The sequence below is a fragment of the Lagopus muta genome, chromosome 10 (assembly GCF_023343835.1).
Source record: "Lagopus muta isolate bLagMut1 chromosome 10, bLagMut1 primary, whole genome shotgun sequence".
Taxonomy (NCBI): Eukaryota; Metazoa; Chordata; class Aves; order Galliformes; family Phasianidae; genus Lagopus; species Lagopus muta.
The window spans coordinates 2,678,770-2,695,231 of record NC_064442.1 but is presented as its reverse complement, the minus strand read 5'-3'; the positions used below and the strand labels follow the sequence as shown (position 1 = coordinate 2,695,231).

At 45.3% G+C, this 16,462-nt stretch overlaps 1 protein-coding gene across 1 annotated transcript in view; it reads left to right on the top strand.

Annotated features, from left to right (window-relative positions):
- The window catches only part of PLEKHO2 (pleckstrin homology domain containing O2), a 29,337-nt gene extending 18,505 nt beyond the window's left edge, over positions 1–10,832 (top strand). The window contains exons 5-6 of the mRNA XM_048955948.1: positions 1,432–1,530; positions 3,967–10,832. Coding sequence (XP_048811905.1) covers positions 1,432–1,530; positions 3,967–5,193 — 1,326 coding nt within the window. The 3' untranslated portion in view covers positions 5,194–10,832. The remainder of the gene's footprint in view (positions 1–1,431; positions 1,531–3,966) is intronic.
- Positions 10,833–16,462: the final 5,630 nt, after the last annotated feature.

Genomic DNA, 16,462 nt, shown 5'->3' with positions numbered 1-16,462 from the left:
GAATGACATGAAGAATTATGCAGGATTAACTAGGAGACTAAGAAAACAGCAAGATCTGTTTAGCAAAGGAAACCAAAGCAGTGAGTAAAAGTCTTGAGAAAAAAGCTAAGTTCCTTTGACAGTGCTCGAGTGCAAACTCTGAGAGCTGAGAGCTTGGGCTTTGCTTTTATTCAGGACAGGGCAAAAGCTGGAGAAGAGGCTGGAACATGCTCCTTTTTCACCTGGGCAAATCACATCTCACATCAGGTTTTTAATGGTACCTGGAGCCCTTGGATCAAGGAGGAAGCAGCATGTGTAATTACAGGGAGCAGCTGTGTGGAGCCTGAGAATCCATTACAAAGCAGAACAGCAAAGAGCTGAGCAGCTAGGTCTACTCTCACGTTACAGTGGGTAGGAGATACAGTGTCGTCTAACATAATGCTGCTCAGCCCTCCCTGGAGCCACTGACACAGACAGAGCTGCCTGCAGCAGCAGGGCAGTGGGCAGCAAAGCCCACAGCCCCCTCCCCAGCATGGTGTGGTGAGGTCTGGGGTCACCTCCCTCTCCTTTCTCCCTTCTCCCGGAGACAGTGTTCCTGATGAGGATCCAGGGCAGAGCTAGACTTTAATTCTTGTTCATTCCGCTAAAGATCAGATTTCAGATTTGAAATGTTTCTGCACAGACTAGGCACAAGCTAATGGGTCAGGCCTCAACTGGCTTGGATTTGCTTTTCTTCAGCCTATTAAACTGCCCAGAGAAGCTGTGGAGGCTTCTTCCTTGGAAATCTCCTTGGAGATCTTCAGAAGAGCTCTGGGTGGTCCTGCTTGATGGGCAGTTTAGAGCAGGTGACCTCCAGAGGTCCCTTCCAACCTTAACCATTCGGTGATTCCTTCCTGCTCACACGTGGGTGGCAGTGGATTACTCCTCTGATTCCAGGAAATAAATTTGTTAATTCAGCTACAGTTGCAATTAATCCAGGTCACTGCTCACACCTTCTATTCAGCTTCCTGCAGCCATTAGAGCTGTACAAGGGAAGGTCTATTACGAAGAACTGCTGATACAGTTCACCGTCAGGTCACGGTTATTAATGGGCTTTCACCTCTAAGATGACAACAGCAGTTTCGGAGCTCAGGCTGCATGGGGACAACAAAGCCCTCCTGTGTCCTTCTCTTACCTGCCCTTTCGGTAGAGGGGAGGCTAGTGATTGCAGAACTCTGAGGGTGGGGTGCTTTGATGTAGAGTGCCTTTTTAGATAAACATGCGCTGAAGATACCTTAAATATCCATCACATACACACAGGGCTTTGCAGGCAAGCTGGAACTAAGGGAAAATATTCAAAAACCTTCCCTGGATCAAATGCTGCATCCCTTCATGTGTGACAGTGAGAATTTTATAGATGGATTGTGAGAAATTAACGACCTTCTTCCTTTTCTGTTTCCCTTCCTTTTAAAGGTGAAAGTAGATGAGAGCCTTTCCTTGGACCACGTAACTCGGGACAGAGTGAAAGTGGCCCATGGTCGCAGGCCGCCCACAAGAAGCCACCTCAAGGAGGTAGGTACATCCCATGGGGACTGAGCCACCTCCCCAGCTGGGACCAGCTGCACACTGCACACTGCTCCTTCCAGCTACGGGCAAACCCTCAGGAAAACCCAGGTGCAGACAGTCCAGAGAAAGCTCAGGAGGGAAATGGCTTCCCCTGGGAGACACGGCGCCCACACCTCTTTAACTAATCTCCAGGTTAACCCATAGATCTGTAGTTGCTGCGCCGTGTTCCAATATATTTAGCTTCCCATAAGTCACGAGCTGCTTCGCTGTCTGGTGAGAGCCTTTATAGTTTCATTTTAATCAGAAGAGACCGAAGCTGCTATATTTATTTGCAAAGAAGTGATGATTTTGTAGCCACAGTGGTGTAAAGATACAAGAACTGCACGGTCTGTGGGGAGAAGCTGTATTTTTTATTAAACTAACTGGAAAAAACAGACAAGCTTTCAGGTTTACAAACCCTTCCTTAGCTCTGAAACAGAATACATTATTCTCCCAGGCAGTTTTATAGACTAGCCTGTCTACCCTTAACCGATTTTCTGGATCTGTCACTTAAAAAAAAAGGGAAAGAAATAACACTGCAAAAATAAACCTGCAGCTCATTTCAGTGGGAGAGGTTCTTATGAATGTTTGATTCCTGTGATTTATGAAAAAGCTTCCACAGACAGATTGATATTTTAGCAGAACATTAATCTAAACCAACGAAGGTTTCTAAATCAAACCTTCTTTCTTCAGACTTCCCAGACTCTGACTTATGTGTCTGCACAGCACTCAGATGGCCCTAGTGCAGGAAATGAGATGCCCCAAGATTTTTCACTTTGCATAGAAATGGAGGGAGAGTGTGTCTTCTGGAGGTATGCATAAGAATGAATCACAGGTTCTCATCCATCCCTTCAGAAAACAACAGAGCAAAACATGACAGAAGTTGCAGAAGCAATGAAGTGTGGATTCTCTGATGCATAGAATGGGTTCAGCAAAGCTGGATGCCCTTCCCTGGGCACTGATAAGCCCTCTCAGCCCTACTCAGCTCTCTATTTTCATGAGATACCTCAGACATAAATATCTAAGTGCTCCCGCTTTCAGCCAAATTCGAGAAAAACTAGCTTCCAATTTCAAAAGCAGTAACAAGGAGAGAGAACAGAGCCTGCAGAAAGATGAGAATGAGAGTTGCTGGCTGCAGCATTGTGAGAGAAATGGGATGAATGAATATTTTCAGTGCCAAAGCAGGCCAGGTAAGGATGCAGCATGCCTGTCTCTCAGTCTGTTAAAGGCTGGAAAGGCAAGAGAGCCTTTACCTAAATTCTGCACTGCAGGGCTCTGGCTCTAGTTGCAGTTTGGTGCAGCATTGGGTTCCCTCACACAGGAACTGTCACTGCATCTCTCCGTCCAGCACACTAAGCTCACATCCTGCAGTGTGTTTACCACATCCACCCTTTTTAGGATATCCCCCTGCTAGAGAAGTTTGCAGGCAGCCTGTGGTTTGCAGGAGGTGTAACCAGCTAGTTTTAGCCCCAGTGTGGCAGCAATGGCATCAGGCTGAGAGAGAGTGAGAAGGCAATGGTGTTACAATAGAACCTCTGGCCAAGTGATCTCAGTGCATGCCAACTTGTTTTATGTGTTCACATGGAAATATGACAGTTCCAAAAGCAGAAAGCAGCAGTGCTTTGGGTAAGCACACAGGAAATGAGGTGGGTAGAGGGATCCAGCTACTACAGGGCGAAGAACTCAAATGAATAAGAGCTGACTGCTTAGCATCGACAGGAAAACAGAAATAGGAGTGTGGAGCAGGCTTTGAGATGTTCTGCTCAAAGAAAGTATTAAAATAAATTCTATGCTTTGGTCCTAATTTTTGACTGCTTGTGGCTCTTGGGTTTGTTATTCTTGTGCAAGCTGCTGCACCATCAGGCAGGAAATAATTCAGCAGCAAAACCACCCATAGCATTCACAGAGCATGTTGGTCTGTAGAAAAAGTGGGCTAGGCAGAGGGATAGGAATCTTCATTGATGCATTCAACATTTGCTGTACGGTACATGACTTGACCCTACTTTCTTCTTTGTCGGGTAAAATGTTTTGGTTTATCACAGCTCATTAAATTTGGGCATTGCAGATTGCATTGGGTTTCACAGCTACTGCTGTGAGGTGGTATTACAGGGTGATGCTGCATAGCAGCAGCACAAGCTCTGTGGATTGCTCTTGAGCTGCAGAAGCAGCTGCTCTTAAGAGCGCCGTTTTTGTTATCAGTCAGATTCTCCTGGCAGTTTCGACAGGTGTGAGTATAAATAGGGGGTGGATGTGCAAAACAGTAATCCCTCACCTTCTCCTTACAGCTGAAGTTTTATGCTGCAAGTGTTTGTACTGCTGTATCCATAGCAATTCCTTGAAGTTAAAGGATTGAGCAGGGGATTGATGGAATAGAAATTGATAAAGTTCTCTCTTATGTTTCAGGCTGCCAAGTCTACATCAGATGGGATCCTGCGACTAGATCTGGATATAGTAGACAACGGACCACCAAACTTTGACTCCACTGTCAGTGAAAATGACAATCCGCCACCTCACAAAGAAACTCCAAAGCCACCTATGCCACCTACAAAACCTTCTGGCACAAAAGAAAACCATGATGCAGAGAACAGTGTTCCTGATCAGGAACATAAAATGTCCCCTCCGTTGCCTCCAAATAAGAAGCTTAAGGAAGGCTTAGCATCGAAGGAGAACGCAGATGCCAGGGAAGAGGACTGTGTAAGCAGAGAGGAGAATGTGGAAGAATCTAGTGAGGAGAACAGAGATCAGCTTGTTGAGATCAGCAACAAGGGCACAGCAAAAGCTCCAATTCCTCTTCCTAAGAGTGTGTCAGACAAGCTAAAAGTTGCTTGGGACCAACCAGTCCTTGAGCCTAAAAATGCAAAAGACTTGGAATTATCAGGAGATAGTGGCAAAGACAGCCTTGCTACAATTGCTACCTCAGATGTTGCAAAGCCTCCTGTTCCTCCTCCTAAGGTTCTATCAGAAAAAATGATAGCCGCTATGAACTCCAACCACAGTGATCTGGAAGCTGGGGGTTTGGAAGAACTGGGGTCTGGCAGTTCCAAGTCCCCGGTGAATGGCATTGAAGCTGGTGAAGCAGCAGAGTCAGCATCCCAAACAGCTGTAACTGAAGAAGGAAATGGGAGAACCTCAACTGAGACGGAACAGCAAACTTCAGCAGAACAGAGAGAGAGTTCCCCAGCTACAGAGTCAGGCCATGAGAGTATAAAAGGAACTATTGAGAAAAAATTATCTGTAGAAACCCCTTCAGTTCTGAAACTTCGCAGTTCTTCTCTGGGAGACTTGCTGTCTGATTTCAAAAGTACACAGAGAGCACTTCCACGCCAAGGTCTCGCTGAGGATTCCCATTACTGCTTAGCTAAAATGGAGGAGAAAGTTGCTAACGAACGGGAGAAGGCAGAAAAACTTCTGCAGAAGGTTTTAAGGGAAGGGTTGGAGCAGGCCCAGGAGGGCAATGGACCCCCGGTGGTGGCAGAGACATTACTCAATGAGGCTGTAGAACAACTTCGGCAAGCTACACAAGTCTTGCAAGAAATTAAAAGTCTTGGAGAACTGAAAAAAGAAGCAACACAGAAACAGAAAGACAAGCAAAAAGATCTAGTGACTCTTTATAGGAGAAGTGCTCCCTGACACACTCCTCAGAGACTTCTTTTGCGGAACTCAAAGCTAAACTTTTGCCATTTATGATTTGTACTATTGCTAGGCCAGTGTTCAAAAGGTGGTGTTCTGCTGTGCATGCACCATGTTTATGGAACAGAACTGAGCTTTCAGTTATAGCCTCTCTCTCTTTCTTCACGCTGTACATACGTACTAGTCCAGCTCTGATCCTCTTAGCGCAGCAGAAGTTTACAAGACACTGAACAGTTTGAAAATGTGAACAGTCTTTATGGACTTGATCCAAAGTCTTTTCGAGTGAATGGATCAGGCCTTAACAATTTCCGATAGTCAAACCAAGTTCAATTTTTGAAAGAAGCAGAATGGTTATTCTAGCAAAAGCCCCTGTCCATCTGTATTTACAAGCAGATACCAGATTACACTGGCACATATCTAGTCTTCCCATTTAATTCATTTAAGGATAAATATAGTCAGAGAAAACTTTACTTTGTTTATACTTTTGTTGGCAAGGTTTCCTGGAGCACCTGGCTCAGTGATATCTAGGAATGTAAGGATAAATGGCTTCAACTTCTCTGAAGACGCTCATAAAACTACATTCACAGTTAAAAAGTGACCTCACACAGAGGCAAGCAAAACTGGCCAGCTCCTGCCTACAAGAAGTGTCCTCAGATCTAGCAAGTCTGTATGAAGGCACTCTTCTGAATCCAGCTGGGCAGAGCTGTAGGTGTGCTAGGCACTGTGTAAGTGAATGCAAGTCTCAGTGCAGCACTGCCAGGCAAGTATTAATTGTTCCTGTTCCATGAATGTAGAAACTGAGGACACGATGCAAAGCAGGAAGAAGTGTTTTGTAGCATCACAACACGTTTGTTTGTAAGGACCATACGCATCCATAACTCTGAATGCCATCGGGGTTGGGAACAATTAGCCGGCTGTTTGGAGAGCTTGTGTCCAGGAGATGCCCTGGGGCAGCCTGTGGTAAGAAGCTCATATTCTAAGGACATGCATTCCCTTAGCCATTGGCTCTGCTGTGGGATGTTAGCTGACAGGAGCATGCACATCAGGCAGCCAGTCTGGATGGGATCCCCCTTCCTATTTAACATGTTTCTACCTGCTGTGTTCTGGCCAGCCCGAGAGCCATGGTTTGGCACAAACATCCGGAGTAATTGGAGTATGGAGGGAAAGGCATTTTGTGTGCATAACTTTGGGGCTGGTCCCTGTGGCTTAAGTATATTAAAATAAAAGTACATTGCTGCAGAAGGGTCTGAAAAAGGCACTGCAAGAAGGCTCTGGCACAGTTCCCACAGCTTTCCCACCCACCTGCTGAAAGCAGCCCCAGTTCCCATGGTCTCTAGTGATTAACATTGTGATAAAATCACGTCTGTGCTGCTACTGCATAGCACTGTACCTGAGCTGGGTCCCCTCACCTATTCTCTGCAGTATTTGCTCTCAGGGGAATCATATGACACCATGAAGGGCTTCTCCTTTGCTTAAGGCAGGCTCTGGAAGCACAGAAAATGACAATCTTCCCTGACTGGTTTTAAGGAGTGACATGCTGCCTTAGCTCTTTTTTCTCATTTGTCAGCACTGCACTCCACTCCCCCATTTCCATTTCTTCCATTTTCTTTGTATAACTTCCCAGGTTCTGCAAAGCTGCAGTCAGCTGCAAACTCTTCCCTTTGCAGCAGCCCAGTAAAGCTTTTTCTTTATCTCTTCTTAGCCTCGCCAATGGGCTCATGTGTCTCAGCATAGAAATATCGCCTTTGGGCTTCCAAATGTCCCATTTTTCACCACCCAGAGCCTCTTTTGATTAAAGCAGCCATGGTGGTCTGTCCCCCTCTCTTGAGCTGTAGACATTGCATGGAAAATCACTTGTCTTTCTCTCACATGAGAGGTTCTACATGGTCAAACACTCAGGGCTCAGGTGCCACAAAAGCTTTGCTGTGAGACAAAAAGATTCCTATGTCCTAAGCCCACTGCCAGGCACGCAGCCCCGAACAAAGTCTGGGTCTGTGTAATTTGCTGCTGTAGACTGAATGTGAACTGTGGGTTTTGCTCTCAAGTATTCTTAGGACAAGGGCTAACAATACAGAAAATATTCAGTGCCTATCTGCTATCTAAATGTATTTTTCTGCATGTGCACTTTTGTTTACCGAACACTGTGTGGTATGAATGTGAGCTGTCAGAACCCTGTGCGCACTGGAAGTCGAGGGACATCAGCTTCAGAGAGCAGGCAGGCATTTGAAGGATGCAGTTTTGTAATAAGGGATGAAGTAGATGCGGAAAAGAAGTTCACTCTACCAAGAAGACACACAAACCACGGCAATCTCTTGGTACAGGTTCAGATCCCAAGGTTGAAGCCAGTCGTAAACTCCAGGATGAGCAAATCAAAGCCTGAAACTGAAAGCCCATGAGAATGGAAATAGCTTATGGGACAGCTCCACCCCAAGATATATACAAATGCTTTTGCTCTCACAGGTGTTTCTTGTGGCAGTGTGTTCTGTGGACTTTTCTTTCCCATCTGGGACATCAAAGTACTGATGAAGATACTGAGACATCCTTAACCGTTACAGCCAAACCTACAGGATGTGCTTATATTTACTGTGTATTTTTATATAATACTGAATATTCTAATGAATAAATGTCTGACATTTTATTGAATACCAATCAGTAGAAATCTTAACAGAACAAACCTCTATTTGTAACAAAATGGGCATGTTAAATCATTTTACAGGCTGCAGCTAATTACTGTTTTTATGTACTAACAGAACTTACTAGATGGAATCTCCATAGCACCCAGTAACTCCACTGCTGAAAACATTATGTTAGACACTTTTTGTTTTTAACTGCTTTTGCTCATAGGGTTAGCAGTTTCATCCTAAAATATCTAGCTTGGCCATACGCCTGATTCACCCAGTCTTTACAAGGAACAACAATATCATATTGCTTCTGCAGTCTTCGCACTTGTTCTCCTCATTCTGGTTCTAAGCTGGGCTCTCCCTAAAGCAGGAGGGTGAATTACCCTGTAGCTGCCTTCTGAAGTGCTTCATGCTCCTCTGCAAATGGCAGTGCTGGTCACAGTCAGAGGCTGCATCCTGCTCCATTCAGCCTTTGCTCTGAACTCCTGCAGCAACTCCTTTGGTCAGTGTACATCAAGCACTTTTTTTCCCTCCCTTTAAACGTACACTTCTAATTTCTGACTACATTAAGACTTCTTTCTAGTGCCTAGAAGCCCTGTGGGCATGAAGCGCTGGGGTGCAATTCTGTGTTTCAGGCTGTGCCACTAGGTTACGTTTGTGACAGGAAGGAAGTGAACTTGCAAGCAAGTAAATGTGGATGGCTATCTCAAAAGCAGCCACTGCATCCAGCGGAAAGGCGGCACTTTGTCTCCTCCTTGTAAAGAGCTTTGAGATTTGGCAATAAACCCCCTTTTAAATATCAGCTGCTTAAGAGCCATTTGTCCTAAACAGGAGCAAAGATGAGCCACAGGGTTTGATGAGAAGGAGGGTGTGTTACACAGGCTATGGTCAGGCTGGGGCCAGATTGCTGCAGTGCTAACCACAAGCCTGGAGGAAGGAGAAGCACCAGGGCTGCTGCACCCAAGCAATTTCAGTCTCCTGCAAATGTTAAGTTTGCTCAGAAGTCATCCTCTTGGTGGGAAGCAGCACTAAAGCCTCATTCCTCTTCAAGATTCCAGGAAGATAGGAACTTGTATTGTAGTGAGTGCATCTCTTCTGTGAAACTGGGTGGAAACTGGCCAGTGGGTTCAGAAATTACAAAGAGGCAGAGAAAAGAGTTCAAGAGTGCTTGCCATCGTATTGCACAATGTTCTTGGTAAGCTCTGTAAGCCATTGCTGGGAGGGAATAGTTCCTTAAAGGAATTTCCAAGACACTGATTAGTTTATATGGATGTGCTACAGAAAAGACAGTGCTTTTTAAGAAAACAGACAATGCATCACATCTAGGTCTTAAACTGATGTTGGTAAGGAAGGGAAGTGCCTCACTTTACATAAAGTCTATGGAACATGATTTTATAAGCCCATACAAATGAAAACACACATTGCATTGGCATGTGAAACATTTGCATGGCTGCTTTTCATTCAAGGGACAGTCATATTTATGGATTGAAACAGACTGTGTCATTGTGTAATCTGAAATAGAGAGTGGGGGTCCTATGTTTCACCCAGCGATCCTGCAGAATTTGGTAATTTGCAAGTAAGAGCGGAAAGAACTCCTCCAGTCCCAGAATGCCAAAGGATTTACTACAGCATTGGCTAGTCTGCTGTGATGACTTACTATTCTTGCTATTAAAAAATGTGTTTTATCTTAAAGATGAATCATCAACAGTAAAGCTCTCCAAGATTTCGCCTTCCAGTTTAAGAGTCAGAAAGTTTGCCGGCACAGCACATATCCACTGTCTTCAGAGAACAGAGATCCCTGTTTTGTTATGCCATGTGAACTCACATTTTTCAGAAAGCCAGTGCTTAATTTGTTCCAGGAAACTTGTGTTCCTCTAGTGCCTTACCTCATGGCTCTGCAACCCGTAATATTCCTGTGAAAACTGCCGATGTGATTTACAAAGCATTAACAATTTCATTCTCAGCAGCAGTCTGCTCTCTGAGGGCAATGTGAGGGACTTCAAGCAATGTGTTTTCCATCCTTTCCTCTTCTCAGTATCAGTGACCCAGTCTGACAAATATCCCTCACAGAGCAGAGGGCAGCTGGCACCTCCTGCTGCTCGACCTTGGTCCCCTCTCCCTGAGCTCCCACCAGGGCCACTTCATAGTTTGCAAAACTGAGGCTAAGAAACAGTGTAGCAAAATTAATTTAGTGCACGTTTACTGGAGATCACGTACAAAGCACTGGTGCTCAATCCTATAGATGAGAAGACAACTTCTGTGGAATATTACCATTTGTAAGAGGTTACTATGAGATGGTTGTCTGTCGCTTACCATATTGGTTGTGTAAAGAAAAATCAGGTTGGCTTAATTTGCAGCAAAGAGGACTAAACTCTTCAGGAAGGTCTTCCAAGCTCAGAGTGGAGGTATTCTGGAATGGGGTCTGCAGGAGGACCTCCATCACCAGGATCTCTTAAAAGCAGATATGCAAGAAGGGTGGTCCGCCTTCCTCTTCTGCCCGGAAAGGCAGATTAAACCCTTGCCTGAGGTCCTTTGCAAACATATGGTGTCTGCAGAAGGCAGAAGCCACAGCAACCAGACTCAGTGGCTAATCAACCCCAGAGGCTATTCACTTCCTTAATCTTGTTTGCTCTCTCACTGGGGATGGTGCGTGACTCTTGGAGCTGCAGGATGACAAACAACGCAGTGCTTGAGCAATCCCACGCTGGCCCTGCTCACACCTCCCGCAGCCTGCCCTTCTCTCCCCAGCTTTCTCCTCTTCTGCTCCAGGCTTCAGACCTGCCCCCTTAGTTTCTCATCTCATTCCCCCCTTCTCTGCCAGAACAACTCTTTCCTAGAAAGGTTGGTGCTGTGGTGATAGAAGCTCTCCATAAGTTGCACTGCTGCCTAGAAAACCTCTTTACTCCTCACCCCTGTTTGATCCATGGGACAGCTTCCACATCCCCGTAGAGGATAAGTTTATGCTTTGTAACATGGGCATTTTTCAAAGTTGGGAAATGACTCAAAATAAGTGAATGAAATTAAAATGCTGGGAAACAAAGAACTAGCTTTTTTAAAAATAAAAAATTTAAAAAGCCCACAAAACTACCACCATTATTGGCAGTTCTTCTATACCATCTTCCTCTATGAGGACTTTATGGTGTTTCCTGGTGAGACAGTGGAGATTCTCAGCCTGCAGAATGAGGGAAAGGCACACGGTTCCTGAAGTGCTGGACTCCAAACCCATTTTCCTGCAGTAAATTCTGTTCTTTTTTAATTGGTGCAGTACTGACATTTTGCAGCAAAATTTAGATAACCTGAACAGTGTTAGCAGCCAACGTACCCTTAGAAAGAACAGCAAAGCCAACAAAAACCAATGCTGAGAATTTGTCTTTTGATGATTTTTCTAACACTTTGTAGGAACAGGAATGGAACACCAAATCCTGCCTCTTTGGTTGAAGAGCTATTATTCCTAGTCCATACACTGATAAGCACTACAGACAGCTATTAAATCTACCATAGTGTTCATTTAAAGGAGGAATAAGAACCTGAATTATTTTTGGAGATGTTCTGGTGTAAAAGAGAAAGCCATCAGAGAATGTAAGTAGAGTTCTAGAGAAGGGGTCAAAAGCAGGAAGGCAGCAGGCTGTGTACATGCCAAGCACTAGCTCCTGTTCAGGGCAAGGATGTGGCAGACATGCAGAACAGATCCAGACTCTCCTTCCCCTCAGAACGACACATCAGGGCCATATTCAGAAATGAGGATATTTGAAAACTGGTTACTGGTTTCCCCTTACCCCCTCTTGAAGTATTTACTTCCCTCTTGATCTCTAAATGGTTTACAGATGCTTAGTAAAATTTTTAACAATATAAGTATTTTCCCCTTTAACTCAAAGAAACTCAAGTAGTTTGGGAGGAAAATTGTTACTCCCTGTCAAAGAAACCTACCTTGCACAGAAAGAAATGCTTAAAGGAGAAAATGCTAATCAGTTTTATGTGGAAGCTGTCACTGCACAGAGATATCTGCCACTGAAACTGACAAAACACAAGAGGATCTCTGAAAGTCCAGCAGACATGTATGACTCAGAGTCTCAGGTGACAAAGCGTACAAACAAAACAGCAAGTTCCTCTGCTTTCTCATTCGCAACAAGAATTTCAGTTTTGAAATACTGGCAAAGTGCTCTGCGTTTGTTTAGACCACATCACCATGACAGCACAACGCTGCTCAGCATATTGCTCGTATTTGCAAGAAACAGCGGTGAAGGGGAAATGAAGCTCAAAGGAAAAACACGGCTACATGTCAGAAGGGAGATCACAGTAGATACAGATCTGAACCTATGTTTGCCAGCATCAGTCCCAGGCACATGGTCAGCCTTCTTGTCCGAGCCACCAAGCCTTCTCTCAGCTCTCTGAACCAATGCTGAATTTTCAACTGTAGGGGTTGAATTTTCCTGAGCCAGTCAAATGAATTCACTTGTTTTCAACTGCCAAGAACTAATGAACTTCTGAATGGTTGTCAGTTCAAGCAACAGTCATGTATTCGAATGACAGCACTGCTCTCAGCTTAGCCATGCTCCTGCTTTTCTGTCCATCTGAGATCAAAACCACCCACCTCCAACTGTGAAATCAGGGACCCGCTGGATTTGCTGACAAGAAATTTCCTGGCAAAATATTTTCAGAGTAAAGCAGTGACCCAAAACTGTTAACAGAGAAATATGTATTTAGAAAAGTGTCCCAGATTTAAAAATGTACAAAAAAAAAAGCTTTGCAAAGTTGATATTTCTAAAGTGGAGAGTTTTGAAAACACAATTTCAACACAGAATCACAGAGCAACTCAAGTTGGAAGGGACCCACAGGGATCCAGTCCAACATCCCAGTTAATTCACTTCTTTTTTTTACTTTTCCCTGGGAGTTTTCAAATCTTTGAAACAGTATGAGATATTTTGATGGAACTCCTGTAGCTACCTCATGTCTTCTTCTGTAAGTATGTAAGTTTTCAAAAAGTTTTATTTTTTGCCTTGATCTAAATGGGGCAAGAGAATTTAAACGCCTGGGAAAACTCAGAAGATGGCAAAGCTCTTCCAGTCTTGCTCTGGCCATAGAGAACAGGATTCCTGTGCATTTCAGTCTTCAAAATGGGGCGTGGGGGCCCAGCCTGACTTCTCTGTGACCATGTCCTCCAAGGACCATCATTTCATTCTCAGATGGTCCTCTCACACTATGGGCTGCACTCCATCAGATTTGGCTCAAGAAAACCTTAGCTGTGCAGGTATGGGGTTGGTTTTTAAAATGTGTCTGCTACCGCCCAGGGAGAGTATCTTATTTTTTTTAAACACAATCACAGCACATTTACAGATGTCGAAAGAAGCACCCCCTAGAACTTCTTCAGGAGTCTGCTCTCATTCCTGCGACGTTTGCGTTCAAGAGTGTCATGTTTTTCTGGCAAACAACTCCTTTGGAATTAAACTATTTTCAGTGCTGAACACAAGAGATGTAAATCTGGGGGCTTGCAGCCAAAGCCACCATCCCTATAGAACAGACAGAGCACAGAGTGTTCTCTACAGCACTGCGTGTTCCCACTCTGTTTTTGCGACAGAGCGGAGGGCAAGCTCTGCAGCAGCCCCGTCCCAGTTAGACATCTCCCCTGTGGACTACGAGACATGGCAGTAGAATAGAAGGAATTTTTAGGCCTTCGAATCAGGACCCTTGGAGGACCCCTCCCATTCACCACAGTGAATAAGAGCAAATTGAAATGCAGCCACTGCCTACCCCAGTTTCCTGGCATTTAGCAGACACTCGTGGTGGCTAATTATCACCAGTCTTGTACTACCCAGGGCTCCCTAATCTTCTGACAAACTTCTTCACGGGAGAATACTGTATCTGCGTAGGACTCCACTAATACCACAGTTACAGCACCTGGGTTTGAAGATGCAGTATCCATAGATTGTTTCTGCACTGATGAGAGAACCAGACCTTTGGTTTTTCCCTGCAGTTTCCAGATTCAGCAATCACTAGCAAACAGCAGAAGCCAGCAGAGTGTAATTGTATTTTTTTCCAAAACAGTGAGGTGCTCAGCTGCAGAGCACTGTGGATGTAACTCAGCCACATTACAAGACGTCTCTAGCAAGAAGGCACTGGAGCAGGAGGTAATTGAGGGCTGGCTCCCGGAGGGAATTTTCCCTTAAAAGGACAACTACATTGTCATGATGAAACCAGCTTGCTTCCACTGCCTGCAGAGCTTTTTGCAAACACGCCTGCCAGATCTGGGGGCGGTGGCAATTATTCCAGCAGGCAGCTGGAGCAGCAGGGCAGTGGCTACTGCTCCAAATACTGTGGGATCTCTAGCCTGGCTCAGCCATCCTCTCCCACAAAGGGCAGCCCCGGAGGGTCACTTCAGTGCCATGTAACAAGAGGCCAGCTCCTACCATCTGCTGAGGGAAAAGGGATACTTCAGCTAGGGTTGCAACCAAAGCCATCAGCTTCACAAGAAGTGCCTGCACTCATAATCAGTAATATTTTCAGAGAGGGGCAGGCAGGATGCCAGCTGAAAGCATACCAGAGCTACACTGGAATTTTTCCGATGAAATATTTTTTTCCTCCACCAGAAAATAACTGAAATCCCAGCTTTAAATCTGAAAGTCCATGGAACAATTCTGATCAAAGCTCTTTGGATGGGTTTGCAGCAAAATAGGAGAGCAGAACTCTGGTGTGGCCCCTCACGCAGCAGCAGGCTGCTGATAAAGGAGAGCCAGGTCTGGGGTCAAGAAGCCCCCTTCCTGACAGGTCTACATCAGTGACTCAAACCTCAGTGTCCCACAAAGGAAAAAGAAACGGCTGTAACTCCAACGCAGCCACTGCTCCAGGCCTGAGCTCCCTCCTTGCCCTCTGCAAAGCCCACCCACCTGGATTCTGCTCTGTGCTCTCCTGTGCAGTGCAGGAAGGGCTGTGCTGTGGTTTTTAGATGGAATGAGGCTGGAATGGAAAAGACTGGTTTGGGCCCAGCTGTAGCGGCAGTCACGTGTTCCTACCTCGCAACCAAAGCCTCCCTATGCAGATCTTGGTTGAGATTTTCAGATGCGATTAATGGTCATGCAGTCTCTCTAACATGGAATAACCCATGCATTATGCAATGAAAGAATGGACCAGGGATCAGAGTTTCCCTGAGTTCTGATCAGCGGACAAAACACATGCAAGTGAGCAACGAGCAAGTCTCACATGAGCAAACGTGCCATCCTTATATCACAGCGGGGAGTCAAGGCATGGGACAGAAGCTTAAAGAGGTGACAAGACGAATTTCCCAAACATCTGGTCCCCAGCAAACCACTGCCACTGGAAATGCTGAGCACGTTACCAGGCAGACCAGCAGCAGCTCACCACAGGCCACAATAGTCAGCTCAGGGGTTGCAGTAATTCTTCAGCCGTTCTGGGATCTGTCTGGTGTTTGCTCCACTTGGCAACAGCTCATTGCTACTGCTGTCAAGTGTCAGATTGAAATAGTCCCATTTCAGGAACTCTGTGAGCAGCCATGGAGGATCAGTGCTCTTCTTAGCTTTGGGGTAGAAAACTTCCTCATTAGTCCTTCTCTGCAAAGAGAAGTTTCAACAGGATAAGTGTACTGGTGCTGATAAACAGAAACTCGTCCAGAGATACACAGCAGAAAGCTGGAGAATTACAGGTGTCTACAGGCACAGACCAGTTGCCATTTGGCTTTCCCTTTCTATGAGTAATTCTATGAAGATTAAACAAGCTCTATAGCTGAGTCACAGCAAGTGAATGTAAACTTCTCCAGACTGGAAGGACCTGGAGGTGGAGGTGGAGGAGGGACAGGTGGAGGAAGAGCCCTGTATGTTCGTATGTCCTGGATAAACACAGCATGGTGAGTCCACAGAACGGTACAATTACTGCTCCAAGGTCTGGGATGTGCAAGCCTGTCCCAGAGGAAGACTCAGTGGTGGAAACATATGATAAACATATGACAACATCTGCCTTCTGTTTCCTGTACTCTGTACAGATTACTGCTCTCTACAGATAACCCTGTCCCTTCTCTAAGAGAAAGCTGGGTTTGGGCTTTTTTAAAGGTCTGCTGAGACCAGCTACAATATGAGCTAGCTCATTCCATATCTGTTCTCATATCACGTGCACCCACTAGACACTCAAGCAATGTGATCTCACATCTGCCCAGGGTTGTTTGTTCTCTCAATCCTCCTTCTATGAGTGCACTGCTCTGAAACCAGAGACAGGACAGTCAGAGCACTCTCTGCAATCAGGAGTACTCTCTCCATGAACAGAGCTAACGCCCAGCTGAGCTCCCCCACCTCCTCTCCACTGACGTCATTATTTTCCATGTTGTTTGTTGTGCCCAGTAGTGAGGATGCCCGTGGAACACAGCAGCCTGTGTCAGAGCTTTCTGCACTGATCATCAGCAATTCTAGTAGCAGACTTTAAAGGGAAGCCTGGTGGGCTGCAATAAAATAAAAGTAATCAGGCTGCAATTTGACCTCCACAGATCTCCATGTAAAGTACACAACTCCAGCTGCTGTCCCAGCCCCCTCTCACTGCCTTTCATTCCAAGACCATGAAATTACTCATTAGTTTTGGAACAAAGTTTCAGTGCACTTGCATGTGGTTGGGGACAGAGACAGATGTTGTGGGTTCTGGAAAAAGATTGC